The sequence below is a fragment of the Cololabis saira genome, chromosome 15 (assembly GCF_033807715.1).
Source record: "Cololabis saira isolate AMF1-May2022 chromosome 15, fColSai1.1, whole genome shotgun sequence".
Taxonomy (NCBI): Eukaryota; Metazoa; Chordata; class Actinopteri; order Beloniformes; family Belonidae; genus Cololabis; species Cololabis saira.
Window position 1 is genome coordinate 37,544,578 of NC_084601.1, and position 15,566 is coordinate 37,560,143.

The window sequence follows — 15,566 nt, forward strand, 5'->3', positions numbered from 1 at the left end:
ATAAACATAGGGGGATAGGGGATAAACAACGTAAGGAATGTGTTTTTGAGCAGCTCCCTCCCTGCACATCCGCCCTTAAAGTTTAATTCAACCAGCATGTTTATTCTGCAGATATTCAGTATTCACTGTAACATCCCTGATCTTTCTGATTGTAAACGGTGCCACACCTCAGATAACTCGCTGTGAGTCATCACAGTCTTTTTTTAGCAACTTTGAGGATTTCCCCCGTCAGAGATTAAGGAGTTGGTTTTATTGGATTAGTAAGGGGGGTTGTTTTGTTTTGTTTGTTTCTTGGCTCTGACAGGTCTCTCTAAGAGCCTCCAATTTATTTATCTAGTAATGTATTTGTTGGTTTAAAAAGAAAATCCTCTAAACTCTTCCGTAAGTACTTTCCTCATTATAGGTTTTCAAATGTAGCATTTGCAGACTAAACATCATGATATTTCATTCATCTCTAATTGTTAAGTTTGTCGCTGGATTGGGCTAAAATTTGTGAAAGCGGGTTACTTATTTTGAATCCTAAGTATAATCCAAAATGAATACTTATATTAGTTTGGTTCTGTGTTATATTTACTTTGTTCTACCTTATCCAGAGGTTTTTGTCCCAGCATACACACACACACACACACACACACACACACACACACACACACACACACACACACACACACACACACACACACACACACACACACACACACACACACACTAGTGTACATACATAAAGCCCCCTTTCAATGCATACAGTCAGTTATGATATTTTTTTTCCGGCTCTCGACGAAGGCGGACGCTTTTTCTGCTCCCTCTCCCTTATCTGTCTGCCCTGCTACTGCTTTTGCTTGTCTCGTCTTCAGAGTTCTCTTCTTTTTCACTTCTCCGAAATTACAATTATGGAATTGATTAACTGGTCTCTCAGCACAATTGACCAAACTTTTGCAACAAGAAGACAGGGGGTAAGAGAGCCCGTATGGGACATTTTTTTCGGGATATACTATGGATTCCTACAAAAATTGGAAGCCTTTGTGCATGGCGATCATGTCCATTGAGGACGTAGAAGATGCATTCATATTTGGATTCATGATAGCAGGATTTCTCCTGATTATCCTCATGATCGGAGGTGGGGGTTTCCTGATGTATCGACAAACGCGTAAGTCGTCGGCAGCCGTTTTCGCTCTTTCAAAGCTGCTGGACGTGGCTGAAGGGTCAAGCAAAGCGATCAGCGCTCTGACTTTTACGTTTGGGGAGCAGGCCCGTAAGCTGGATGCAATTCTCGAACAGAACCGCAGGCTGGCGGGGGTCTTTGAGCTCATTAACAAGATTGATAACAACCTGGAGAAGTTGGGAGCTCAGCTTGGCCGGAATTGATCACAATTCGCCTGATTGGAGTCGCCGCTGATGAACCAGAGACTGAAAGGCAGACGGAAAATTACTGAGGCTGCTTGTTTTCAAAATAATTGCTGATTCTATAATTTGCCCTTGACAAAGCGGCCTGGGCCGGCCGCTCCTAGTCACAATCTTCCTGGTGGAATGTAAACAAGATGACTCTGCCTCCCACTAACCCTCCCCTCTCCCACGAACACCTGCGGATCCCTGTTGCAGAACTGTACCGAGCCGCCTGATAACATCAAGGACATTGGCTGAGAGCAGATCTGGGCGGAGGTTCACGGACGGACTCATCGCTTCACAGAGACACTTACTGATAAGCACACACACCTCCCTCAATTCAAACGCCTTCCTCGGTTCCCCCCTCTTATCAGCCCGCCCCCCCCCCAACAGTCTTCGGGTTCGAGCGCCAGACAGCGATCACTTGGATGTACTGTGCGGGGACCCCTCCCCCCATCCCCCACGAACCACCCCCCCCCCCCCCCCCACACACACACACACACATGCCAGTCTCGTGATGTCTGTGGTTCTGTGTGCTGCTGAGGTGTTTTTTTGCAACTTGATACTGTGTATTGTATGATATTCAGTGTGAAGATGTATTCCCCCCCCCCTATCCCAGTGTTATGGAAAACAGGCGCACAATACCATCGTGTCGCCGCCGATGACAGTTTTCTAAGCTGACCTAATAAACCTGATTCTGATTCTGATATTATAATAACTTATTATATTACATTGCTCCATCATAATTCACATTTGATTAATAGGTGTTTAAATTATGAAGTTATGACATCAAGTGATTTCAGTTTCTCAGATGTAGTTGCAAATGTGATATTTGCCTCTTAAAGCTTATTTAACTGTTGAGGTTTCATCCTACAAACTGAGCAAATAAGAGAGAGGAGATAAACATGCGTAAGGATTGTGTTTTTGTGCAGCTCCCTCCCTGCACATCCGCCCCTAAAGTTTAATTCAACCAGCATATTTATTTCTGCAGATATATTCACTGTAACATCCCTGATCTTTCTGATTGTAAACGGTGCTACACCTCAGATAACTCGCTGTGAGTCATCACAGTCTTTTTTTAGCAACTTTGAGGATTTCCCCCGTCAGAGATTAAGGAGTTGGTTTTATTGGATTAGTGAGGGGGGTTGTTTTGTCTCGTTTAATTTCTTGGCTCTGTGGACAAGTCTCTCTCTCTCTCCTGGTTTGGATGGAGTTTCAGGAAAGAGAATCCCTTGATTGAAGGGATGGAGTGAATGATGGGGGAGTGGAGGGAGAATGAAAGAGCGGCAGTGACGCAGCGTAAGGAGGATTAGGCATGGAGTCAACTAGGAGACAGAGATTTGTTTTCCCAAATCTCTGTTTATACAAGCTGATCAGCCAGAGGAAAATAGCAGAAGGACACGTGAAGAGGAGGAAGATCAGGGCTTTCTTCATTTAGACCAGGGGTCGGCAACCCAAAATGTTGAAAGAGCCATATTGGACCAGGAAAAAAATACAAAAAGAAGAAAAAAAGAAAAAGAGAAAAAAATAAGAAAAAAAAGAAAAAAAAGGGAAAAAAAGGAAAAAAAGAAGAAAAAGAAGAAAAAAAGGAAAAAAAAGGTCAAACATTTTTGAAAAAGCTCCTGGAGCCACCAGGGCGGCGCTAAAGAGCCGCATGCAGCTCTAGAGCCGCGGGTTGCCGACCCCTGATTTAGGCAAATGAGTATGTAGTTTTCATCCCAAAAGTTCCCTAAAGCTCCTTCCCCAGCTGACTTTGTAATGAATAACCACTTGCTTTTACTAATCCCCAAACTCTGGAGATTGCTGGGTTGTTTGTTTTCTTTGGGGAAAGTTGTTCCGGTGACTTTTGTTTGTCTGTGAAGGTTCTCAGTCAACCAGTTCATGTTAATGTCAGAAAATCCTTCTATATCAAGGCAACCACTGTAGAATTGTTTCTTTTTCTGAAGTCTCTTCGCTTTTAATGTTTCGATTTTTGTTGATAAAGTTTCTAGCTTTCAAAACTAATTTTGGAATTGCTATAGTTTTTTCAGTTCATATCAGTTTTATTAAGTCTATATCGACTTTGTGGACTATTACTCTTCTAGTTCTAAAGACACATATTGTGCTTTTTTATTTTGAAAAATGTACAGCAACAAAACTGAAGTCATTGACAAATGTCATGAGTAAAGCCCTTAAATAAAGTATTTTATGCCCTATAAAACAATATAGTATAATATAATAACTGTTTGTGTGTGTATTAGTGCTTCATGACTGAATCATATTCCTTGGATGTTGAACCTCAAACTATATTTTGCATTACATTAATATATGCAATCAGACAGTGATTTCTCATGAATAAAAATTCCCTTCAGCATGAAATAAGTCCTTTACATGAAAATGAAACCCCATTAGACACACATTTTGGATCAATGTACCTGTTCCAGTTTACTCTTTGTGCTTTGTTATAAGTGCACTGCAAAAACTCAAAATCTTAACAGGAATATTTGTCTTATTTCTACTTAAAAAATTCTAGTCTCATTTTTAGTCACAAAAAAGAAAAATCACATTACACGTAAAATAAGAGTCGTTACCAGAAAAATAACTTATTTGACAATTTTCACCTGTTTCAAGTAAATTTTCACTTGAAATAAGTAGAAAAATCTGCCAGTGGAACAAGATTTATCTTCTCATTACAAGCAAAAAAATCTTGTTCCACTGGCAGATTTTTCTACTTATTTTAAGTGAAAATCTACTTGAAACAGGTGAAAATTGTTGTTTTTTCTTCCAGTGATGAGTCTTGTTTTAAGTGTAATGAGACATTTTAACTAGAAATAAGACAAATATTCTTGTTAAGATTTTGAGATTTTGCAGTGTGTCCTGCCATCTTATCTGTTAATCTTTTTATTTTTTATTGGGGGCAACCCCTCTAAAGCTTTGTTACTCCTACGGAGCACAGGCCATGTTAAATAATGTGTGTTGCACCAAACCCAGACTTCTAACCCTCTTAACCGTATTAATCTTGCTCTTGCTCAGGTTCAGGTCACGGCTCAGGAAACGCAACACTGATATTGTTGTAATTCCTACTTGTAGATTCCCACCAGTAGATGTCAGTATATGTTTCACTGCCGATTACCAACCCTGGATACAGAGATAGATACCTTTTATTATTTGTCCCTTAAATCTGAAAGCAAATTGATACAATAATACAACTGTGCAATTTTTTTCCCCTTTCTCTTTTTTTTCTTTTACATCATGCGCATTGATCTTTTAAGACAATAACACTGCAGCTTCTTAGTCCGGGTTTGACCTGCACACCTGCTGCGACCTGAAGCCCTTTTGCAGGACAAACAGCTCGTCTCTGCAGACGGAGGATTTGTAGGTACAAAAAAAGAAAAGGAAAAGACCTGAAGAAAAAAAAACTACTGTAAACAATTAACTTGTAAGAGGAAAAATAACTATGTACATGTGCTAATGTAAAACTTTTATTTGACCTCTTTGGGAAATAATTCTGTTTCTGTTTTGCCTAAATGACATTTCATTTATATAATTCCATTGTTTGGGAATGTTTCATTCTATTTTTTAGGGTTAAGTTAATCACAAAACTAAAACACTACACTGCAAAAACTCAAAATCTTACCAGGAATATTTGTCTTATTTCTAGTTAAAATGTCTCATTTTTAGTAAAAAAAAAAGTCTCATTAGACTTAAAACAAGAGTCATTACCAGAAAAATAACTTATTTGACAATTTTCACCTCTTTCAAGTAAATGTTCACTTGAAATAAGTAGAAAAATCTGTCAGTGGGACAAGATTTATCTTCTCATTACAAGCAAAAAAATCTTTTTCCACTGGCAGATTTTTCTACTTATTTTAAGTGAAAATCTACTTGAAACAGGTGAAAATTGTTGTATTTTCCAGTGATGACTCTTGTTTTAAGTGTAATGAGATTTTTTTTTTTTTTTACCAAAAATGAGACATTTTAACTAGAAATAAGACAAATATTCTTGTTAAGATTTTGAGTTTTTTCAGTGTAAGAGTAGTAGAAAAACCTACACATTATCATAAAGAAGTCTGTTTCTAAATGATCCATATTGGTAAAAACATAACCAAAAATAGACATAATCTGCAATTTATTGAAAAAAGTTTTATTTGAAAAACAACAAAATATCATTGTTTTACTAAAAGACAGTCAAAAACTGATTTAAAAAAAAAAAACAATTAAAAAACTGCTTGTGGATAAGCATTATTTGACCAACTTTGTAACAACATTTCTGCAGCTGAAATGATTCTGAACCGTATGTAAAACTTGAATTGTGACTCAGTGCGTTTTCTGGTATAAATACTGACACAGTTGTTCTGATTTAAATACTGAATACAGACTGTTGTGATGAGAGCGTGCACTTCTCCCCCTCCCCCCCGAGCTCAGCGGCCGGTCCGGGCTCAGCGGCCGCCCCGGGCTCAGCGGCCACCCCGGGCTCAGCGGCCGGTCCGGGCTCAGCGGCCGCCCCGGGCTCAGCGGCCGCTCCGGGCTCAGCGGCCGGCCCGGGATCAGCGGCCGGCCCGGGCTCAGCGGCCGCCCCGGGCTCAGCGGCCGCCCCGGGCTCAGCGGCCGCCCCGGGCTCAGCGGCCGGTCCGGGCTCAGCGGCCGCCCCGGGATCAGCGGCCGACCCGGGCTCAGCGGCCGGTCCGGTGCGAGCGGATCTTACGGCTGAGGTTGCGGGCGAGTCGGTCGACGGCGCTGCTGATGTGACCGAGCTCCTTCCTGGCCGTTGGGCCGTCGATGTTCCCGCTGTACCAGAGGACCCAGCCGGCCAGGGACGCCACCACAAACAGGGCTCCTGGATGAATGAATGAACATGTATATAAAAAAATAAAAATAAACAGTAACATCTTCATATTCATATATGTTCGAAAAAAGGAGTAGGAAGAAGTTTACACTTTTTCCTAGTTCCTAACGCTTTATAACTTTATGAATTTACATTATTAGGGCCCGAGCACTGACAGTGCGAAGGCTCTATTGTATCTGTAGGAGTTTTTGTTTTTATTTTCCTCTTTTTTCTTCCCATGAAATGAGGGCCTTTTTTCCCCCTAAACGTGCCCCAAAAGTCACCAAATTTTGCACGCAAGCCAGGCCTGGTGAAAAATTTGATATTTAATGGTTTGCATTAAAGGGCGTGGCCTAATGGCTCAACAGCGCCCCCTAGAAAACTTTGTGCCTCAAGCCCCACAATACGGTTTGACGTACATGCACGAAAATCGGTACACACCTGTATCATGTCGCAACTTAAAGAAAAGTCTCTTGGCGCCATGGCCGAAACTGAACAGGATGTCGGCCATTTTGAATGAATCTTGTAATTTTGGCGCAATTTATGCCATTTCTTCAGTCGTTAATGCGGCCTGAACCGTAACGTGCACCCAGGTGTGTTATACATCAAAATGTGTGTCTCCATCTTGCGACGATGCACATTACTTTTCTCAGTCAAAAGTGTTACCGTGGCGACGATAGGCGCAAAAAAGCGCGCCCACCCTCCATTGGTTCATATTTGATAGTTTCATCAAATGTCACCAAATTTTGCATGCAAGCCAGGCCTGGTGATACATCATCTGATTGGTCCATATTTGATAGTTCCTACTTTCTGCTATAACTTTTGAATGGTTTTATATAGAGAGTCGTGGCTGGTTTCATCCGCTAAATGTCCAGGCCTGAAGAATCTACATGTAAGTCATAAAAGCTTCCACTTCAGCCTGAATGTGCACAAGGGTGCGAGGGCCCGTTCATCGCTGCTTGCAGCTTTAATTCTACTTTGTTTTGTCTAGTTACCGCCCCTCATTTAGTTATAATAAACATATAATACCAGTATAGACCAGCAAGTCTCCGAAGTCCTTTCCGTTGATCTCCAGAGGAGCAAAGACTCCCACCAGCAGAGCTCCTCCTCCCACCAGATCCATAAACACGGCGAAGGCCAGCGCCAGTTTACAGCGGGACAGCCCGTCACAGAGACCCATGCTTGGCCTGGAACAAGAACAACTGTTAAAAACACAACAAAGCTGTTGCTACTGAAACATCAGCCACAGACGAGCGTTGCATCTGCAGCCGTGGAGCGAAATCCTGCTCTATAGTACCAATACTACACTGTACAAATACCCGAGTACACACGCTGCACTGAAAATCCTCTGAAAGTGTCATTTAATCAGAAAAAATCCTGCCATGCTTGATAGAAAAGTACAATGCATAAGATTGAATGTAGGAATGTGTCAATTACAAGGCAGAATTTCCCTGTACAATTACATTATTTACCATTTTATTGGGGAAACTGGCCTATTACACTGCAAAAACTCAAAATCTTAACAAGAATATTTGTCTTATTTCTAGTTAAAATGTCTCTTTTTTAGTCAAAAAAATCTCATCACCTGTTTCAAGTAGATTTTCACTTAAAATAAGTAGAAAAGTAGAAAAAGATTTTTTTGCCCCAGATAAATCTTGTCCCACTGGCAGATTTTTCTACTTATTTCAAGTGAAAATTTACTTGAAACAGGTGAAAATGATCAAATAAGTTATTTTTCTGGTAATGAGATTTTCTTTTTACTAAAAAGGAGCCATTTTAACTAGAAATAAGACAAATATTCCTGGTAGGATTTTGAGTTTTTGCAGTGTATTTTCACAATTAATTACCTTAATTTTATTAATATACAGTTGATTTTTTTAAGATTTTTTTAAGAATCAGATTGAATTTAATTGTAAAAAACACTAATAAGGACACCTTCATAATTTATACTGTGTCCAACCAAAGTGTTATAAATACATAAATAAAAATTAATAATTAAATAAAATAATAATTAGTCTAAATCAGAGAAACATTTCTTTTTTAAACTGTTTTTCATATTAAAATCTCTGTTTGTAAAATGTATTTCCCTCTCTTTGGTACAAGGATGTTGGAGATGGAGCTGCCTGGTCAGAGGAAAAGAAAAATACAGGATTTCCCTCCTCTTTACGTGTCCACATCATCTCTATCCAACCTCTCTTACTTAATCTCCAACCCATACGAGCCTGGCTGCTACACAGATGTGCTTAATCCTAATTCAATCGATCCTTGTCTCTCACCAAGAAAACATCAGCATTTTCATCTCTGCATTCTGTTTCTTGGTCAGTGCCACGCAGGGGCGTCAATTGGGTATGAAGGTATGGCAGCCGCCACACCTTGGCTTCAAGGGAAAATGTAAATGTTTGTTTTTTAAATACATTTATGGAATTACTCTGTGTCTATTTGCATTGATTATTCTATTACTTAATACATATAGAATAACTACAAATGCAAATCAGCATCAACATGATTGATTTCACTAGTTATTACACTGCAAAAACTCAAAATCTTAACAAGAATATTTGTCTTATTTCTAGTTAAAATGTCTAATTTTTAGTCAAAAAAATCTCATTACATTTGAGACAAGACTCAAAAACAACCATTTTCACCTGTTTCAAGCAGATTTTCACTTAAAATAAGTGGAAAAATTTGCCAGTGGAACAAGATTTCTTTGCTTGTAATAAGAAGATAAATCTTGTTCCACTGGCAGATTTTTCTACTTATTTCAAGTGAAAATTTACTTGAAACAGGTGAAAATGGTCAAATAACAAGTTTTTTTTCTGGTGATGACTCTTGTTTTAAGTGTAATGAGATTTTTTGACTAAACATTGGACATTTTAACTAGAAATAAGACAAATATTCCTGGTAAGATTTTGAGTTTTTGCAGTGAGTGAGACTGCATTTGAAAAAGTTCCAATTTTCTTGACCACACAGATAAGCTCCATAGCAGACTTCTGTGATGAGTATTTGCTGGACGTGTTGATTGATACTCTAGTTAAGTTCTGTGACTCGTAACCTTGCTATACCTTAGCTTTGACTGAATTGACGCCACTGGTGCCACGGTCTCCATGCCACAGAGAAAAGCTGGTATCACTGCCATCCCGTAAACCTCTCCCCTTTACTACAACTGCTGCTCTTCCACTACAGGAAACCCCAGAAACTCTTCTCCCACTCCAACCTGCCTGCACTCTCTTCTCCAGCCCTCTTTACACAGCTGAGTCCACATATTTTAACTCCTTCACCCCCTATCTTTGCATCTTCACCACTCAGTTTCATTAACACATGGACTGGTTGACTGGATATGGTTGAACTTCAAACTTTAAAAATAATGTTCAAAGCAAAAAATAGATTGTTACCAGAACAGTTGCAAAATTTGTTCAGATTGGAGGACAACAGACTTAAACATGATTTCAAACATACTTTTGCAAGGCTAAACATAAAACAAAGGTGTATTTCTGTTACAGGTGTAAAATTATGGCATGGACAAAGCAAGGAACTGAGAGGTTGCACAAGTTTGTATCAACTTAAGAAAATGTTTAAAAAAGAGAAGATAAGTGCCTACAAAAAAGAAGAAGGGGAAAGAGAAAAAAAATAGATAGAGTGGTATTTTTTGTTTGTTTTCTTGTTATAAATATGTGATAGATAGATTGGTGTTCAGTAAGTCAACGTAACTGTATTAACAGAGAGGGGCAGGTATCATAAGTTTTCTTCTTCCTGCTCCTTTTCTTTCATGGTGATAATGTGTACTTCATGAAATTTTGTACAACATTATTGAGAATATATACCATGAATGGAATAAATTAAATGAAATGAAATGAAAACTCTGTCTTGCTGTGACTGACCTTCATTCCTCTCGTCTCTATAGTCCATGTTCCAGACCAGATATCAGCACCACTCAAGGTGACCAAACTAGCTTATGATTTTTGAAAAGATCCATGTCTATAGATGATATTTTGGTATGATAACCTTCCTGAGTGGCAGCTGGATCATAGTTATCAGCTCATGAAGTTACCCACCCCCTTCAGAAAATTACATTTAGCTGCTGCTGCATATCCTGGTTTAGACTCATGTACAGGAAATCTGTCAATGTGTCACAATATTGTCTTTGGAATCATTTTAAAGGGGACCTTTTAAGCTTTCATTGAAGCTAAGATGAGAATCTTTCTGACCAACATAGAGGTCACTGCAGCTCTTTAAACTATAAACAACACACATTTTTACACCATTTTCGCCTAAATGATATACTATCTTTTATCCCTGTGTCATCTAGGAACAACAGAGACACAAAATACAAAAACTGGAATACTCACAGGCCCATAAGGATTCAGGAAATGTATAATATACCCGTACTATATCATTGTTGCAGGTCATTGAGCCTTAAACTAGAAGAGCATCATTAGGCTGCTATGAAACTATAACAGCCACTAATGTCACAAACTGGTCTTTATCTGCAAATACACGACATAAAGGACATAACAATGAGATAAGGAACCAGATTAGTTTTATAAACATAACAATATTGTAAACAAAATGAACATCATTATTAATGGGAATTTGTTGGGCTATCAAGTTCTGTGTGTACTTAAGATAGTGTTAAGAAGGTTAACCAAGTACAGAATCATCACACAATGTCACTCAAACTATCATACAGCTGCCACTCACAAAGGGTTAACTTATTATCAGACCAAATTATCATCTACAGACATGGATCTTTTCAAAGATCATAAGCCATTTTAGTCACCTTGAGTGGTGCTGACAGGTGAAATTACACATCTCCACCTCTGCTTTTCTCTAAACCTAATCATGTTTAACAAAGCTACAAGACAAAAGCAGTAAAGCCCCTTCCGCCTGCAGGAGGGTGAACCCAGTACTGGAGTTGAGGGGGGATGAGGGGGGATGGCATCCCCCCCTGAAATAAAAACGGTCAAAATCATCCCCCTGTAAAACTGCCATCCCCCCTTTCCATCCCTTATGTCATTTCATCAATGAATGTGGTTTTACTGCTATTTCAACATTTAGTCATCACCAGAAAAATGTGACAATTTTCACCTTTTTCAGGTAAATTTTCACTTGAAATAAGTAGGAAAATCTGCCAGTGGGACAAGATTTATCTTCTTATTACAAGCAAAAAAATCTTGTTCCACTGGCAGATTTTTCTACTTATTTCAAGTGAAAATCTACTTGAAACAGGTGAAAATTGTTGTTTTTTCCAGTGATGAGTCTTGTTTTAAGTGTAATGAGATTTTTTTTACTAAAATGAGACATTTTAACTAGAAATAAGACAAATATTCTTGAAGATTTTGAGTTTTTGCAGTGATCCATGTTACTTATCCTGTGAAGGACAGAGTCATATTGATAAGTTCAGAAAAGTGTTTTTTATTCTTGTGTTTTGATGTATTTGATGTAAGTCCAGTGGATATTTAAAGCTTATAGAAGGCTGCATTTAACTGCTGCTATGTCATTCCTGCAGTATTTCTGCAGGTGTTTTGGTCAGTGCTATTATTTGTAATATATTATATTATTTGTAATCAGCACAAATTATCTGTCCCCATATGATAAAATCCACCATCCCCCCTGATTTTTTTTTACAACTCGAGTACTGGGTGAACCCATGCAGCATGTTTGAGCTGAGCCAAGTCCTCCCCCAGGCTTGGCTCCAGAGTGGGGAGTTATGCTCCTCCACTATCCATAACAATCAATCCCATTCAAGGATCTTTTCTCCAGGCAGAGGTGACCCTGGCTTTAGACTCCGGCCAGAGAGAGGGATTGGCAAAGTTATGGATATGTATAACGACTAGGAATGGGCGATATTTTACCGTTCACGATATACCGTCAAAAAAATTCCCCACGATAAGAATTTGTATCTCACGGTAAAAATGATAAATTCCCGTTGATGACGTTTTTGTGTAAAGACGGATTTAAGGAAGGAAGAAAGAAAGGAAGGAAGGAAGATGGAGGAAGGAAGGAAATGAGCCTGAAAGAAAGAAAAAAAGAAAGAAAGAAGCCTGAAAGAAAGAAAGAAAGAAGCCTGAAAGAAAGAAAGAAAGAAAGAAAGAAAGAAAGAAAGAAAGAAAGAAAGAAAGAAAGAAAGAAAGAAAGAAAGAAAGAAAGAAAGAAAGAAAGAAAGAAAGAAAGAAAGAAAGAAAGAAAGAAAGAAAGAAAGAAAGAAAGAGTTTTGAGGTTTTTTTTTTAGTTTTGATGAGTTTTTTGTGCAACATATAGATTATAGTTAAAAAAGTGGAGTTGAATTGGTATTTTAATAAAAAAAAATTTTAAAAATTCCCCACGATAAGAATTTGTCATCTTGCGGTAAAAATGATAAATTCCCGTTGATGACGAAAAAAAAATGAAGAAAGAAAGAAAGAAAGAAAGAAAGAAAGAAAGAAAGAAAGAAAGAAAGAAAGAAAGAAAGAAAGAAAGAAAGAAAGAAAGAAAGAAAGAAAGAAAGAAAGAAAGAAAGAAAGAAAGAAAGAAAGAAAGAAAGGAGTTTTGAGGGTTTTTTTTTTAGTTTTGATGAGTTTTTTGTGCAACATATAGATTATAGTTAAAAAAGTGGAGTTGAATTGGTATTTAAATAAAAAAATTTTTTTTTAAATTCCCCACGATAAGAATTTGTCATCTCGCGGTAAAAATGATAAATTCCCGTTGATGACGTTTTTGTGTAAAGCTGATTTATGGAAGGAAGGAAGGAAGGAAGGAAGGAAGGAAGGAAGGAAGGAAGGAAGGAAGGAAGGAAGGAAGGAAGGAAGGAAGGAAGGAAGGAAATGAGCCTGAAAGAAAGAAAGAAAGAAAGAAAGAAAGAAAGAAAGAAAGAAAGAAAGAAAGAAAGAAAGAAAGAAAGAAAGAAAGAAAGAAAGAAAGAAAGAAAGAAAGAAAGAAAGAAAGAAAGAAAGATAAATTCCGGTTGATGAGTTTTTTGTGTAACATATAGATTATAGTTAAAAAAGTGGAGTTGAATTGGTATTTTTTTTTAATCGTCATTTTTATCGTTATCGGGATAAATGCCAGAAATTATCGTGATACATTTTTTAGTCCATACCGCCCAATGATATTCTTTATATTCTTTGAGGACTTGCAAAAGAATTACAATATGCCTAATAAACACTTCTTTAAATACCTACAAATTAGAAACTACATTCTAACAGCAGTTAAACAATCCCCTCATAAACCTCCTCTTTCTAGTCTGGAAAAGGCGATACTAGATCATCTTCAGGGCCAGGTTTCCTTTTTGTATATAGTCAGGGGGCAAACCCTAAGATTGATAACTCTGCTCACGCTTCTGGGTAAAGTTTGACAACCTTATTGTTTTGTTAGAAGGAACCCCTAGGAGGAATAATAGGGGTGTTGTCATCTTGGATTGTTTTGCTGATGACCACTGGAGGCGCTGTTACATTCCAATACTCAATTCATGCATATGGTCACAATAACGGTCAAAATGTACAGTTTATATGCAAAATCTTCAATGTTCAAGATTTTATATTTAGGGAAATGGATAAAACATCAATTGAAAAACTTTTTTTTTTTTTTTTAAATTGTATTTCTATATTTTGTCCAATATTGGTTAAAAAATATGACTTTTTTTATAGGCGTTTCTAACACACACATAATAACCATCTTTTTTCTTTTTTTTTTGCAGTGAAACACATTTTCTATGAAATCCTGTGTCAAAAACGTCTATAAAAAATTGATATTTAGTATCCAATATTGGCTAAAATATTACAATATGATTCATAAAGGCTTTTTTACTATTGTTTTATCTATTTCCTTAGATATACAATGTTTTAATCTTGACAATTATGCATATAAATTGTCACGTTGACCAAAACTGACCATATGCCTGAATTAAGAACTTGAATATTCTAGCGCCTCTAGTGGTCACCAGCTAAGAAATTCAAGATGACAACACCCCTAAAATTCCTTCTATAGATTTGTTCTAACAAAAAAAATAGGTTGTCAAACTTTACCCAGACATGTGAGCAAAAGTCTTAACGGAGGCTCTTTTATAAAGTTGCCCCTTGACTAATAAAAGGATTGTAGATTAATCTAAAGAATCCTCGGACAGTAAAAGATTGGCTTGGTCTAGTGATTTAAATGCAGAAATCTCTCTAAAAAAATGTAAAGGTTTAGGACTATGAAATAAGTGGCCTTGGGTAAAAAGTCTTGTATAACAAAGATATTGAATCATGAATAAATGCTTTAGTGCCTGTAACATAAAACAGATTGTTGAAGACCAGATTGCTCATATTTTGGTACGTCTGAGAACAGGGGCGCCCCACTGGCCTCAATGAAAAAAAATAAACACTTGCCGGTCACATAGATTCTATCATCAGTTTCATCACAAACCATTTGGGCAAAATGTCAGTAGGCATTTCTTTAAGTACTTCTGAGCATATATATATATATATATATATATATATATATATATATATATATATATATATACACACACACACACACACACACACACACACACACACACACACACACACACATTGTGATAAAGTTCTTTATTTTCTGTAATGCAATTAAAAAAAAACTAAAATGTCATACATTATGGATTCATTACAAATCAACTGAAATATTTCAAGCCTTTTATTATTTTAATATTGCTGATTATGGCTTACAGCTTAAGAAAACTGAAATATCCTATCTCCAAGAATATTCAAATTTTTTGAGATAGGATATTTGAGTTTTCTTAAACTGTAAACCATGATCAACAATATTAAAATAATAAAAGGCTTGCAATATTTCAGTTGATTTGTAACGAATCCAGAATGTATGACATTTTTGCATTACAGAAAATAAAGGACTTTATCACAATATTCAAATTTTCTGAGACAGTCCTGTATGTATATGTATGTATATGTATATATATATATATGTATATATATATATATATATATATATATATATATATATATATATATATGCCTTAGGTTTTTACCAACATGGTATTAACCATTAATATATATGCAGACAAGTTAGAAAGTAAAAAAAGAAAATAAGTATTTCTGAGCCTGTATACTACAACAGTATATCTGGCCACCCCTATGAAACATGTTTGTCCCTGTCTGAGAACGAGAACAGACTCGCCTCGTTGTTCTTGTTCGATGTTCAAACTCAGTTTGTAGATTACTTTCAACCACAACAGATTGGAAATATTAGTTCACACAATTCTCTCATAGCAAACTTACTTGTTGGCGAGAGAAATCTCCTCACTGGACGTTAAACTGAGGTGTTTTCCGTAAAAGTCTTTTCTCCGCATTAGTTTCCAGGTGTTCCCACTTGGCCCCGCCCCTCCAGGTGAACGGGTTTAACGTTTTGCTGCGTTCGATGTTCAATG

General features: G+C 37.3%; 1 protein-coding gene across 1 annotated transcript; it reads right to left on the bottom strand.

Moving 5' to 3' along the window:
• Positions 1–5,566: 5,566 nt before the first annotated feature.
• On the bottom strand, positions 5,567–15,520 carry tmem238a (transmembrane protein 238a). Its single transcript, XM_061742182.1, has 3 exons — positions 15,418–15,520; positions 7,217–7,374; positions 5,567–6,199 (listed from the first exon to the last, which is right to left on the bottom strand). The coding sequence occupies exons 1-3, from the start codon at positions 15,486–15,488 to the stop codon at positions 6,036–6,038; spliced, it is 393 nt and encodes a 130-aa protein (XP_061598166.1). The 5' UTR covers positions 15,489–15,520; the 3' UTR covers positions 5,567–6,035.
• Between the last annotated feature and the right edge of the window lie 46 nt (positions 15,521–15,566).

Coding starts and splice junctions, on each gene's coding strand:
- tmem238a (XM_061742182.1), bottom strand. CDS start 15,488: ATGCGGAGAAAAGACTTTTACGGAAAACACCTCAGTTTAACGTCCAGT. Junction 7,375..15,417: donor GAGATTTCTCTCGCCAACAA/GTAAGTTTGCTA, acceptor TTCTTGTTCCAG/GCCAAGCATGGGTCTCTGTG. Junction 6,200..7,216: donor AGACTTGCTGGTCTATACTG/GTATTATATGTT, acceptor TCATTCATCCAG/GAGCCCTGTTTGTGGTGGCG.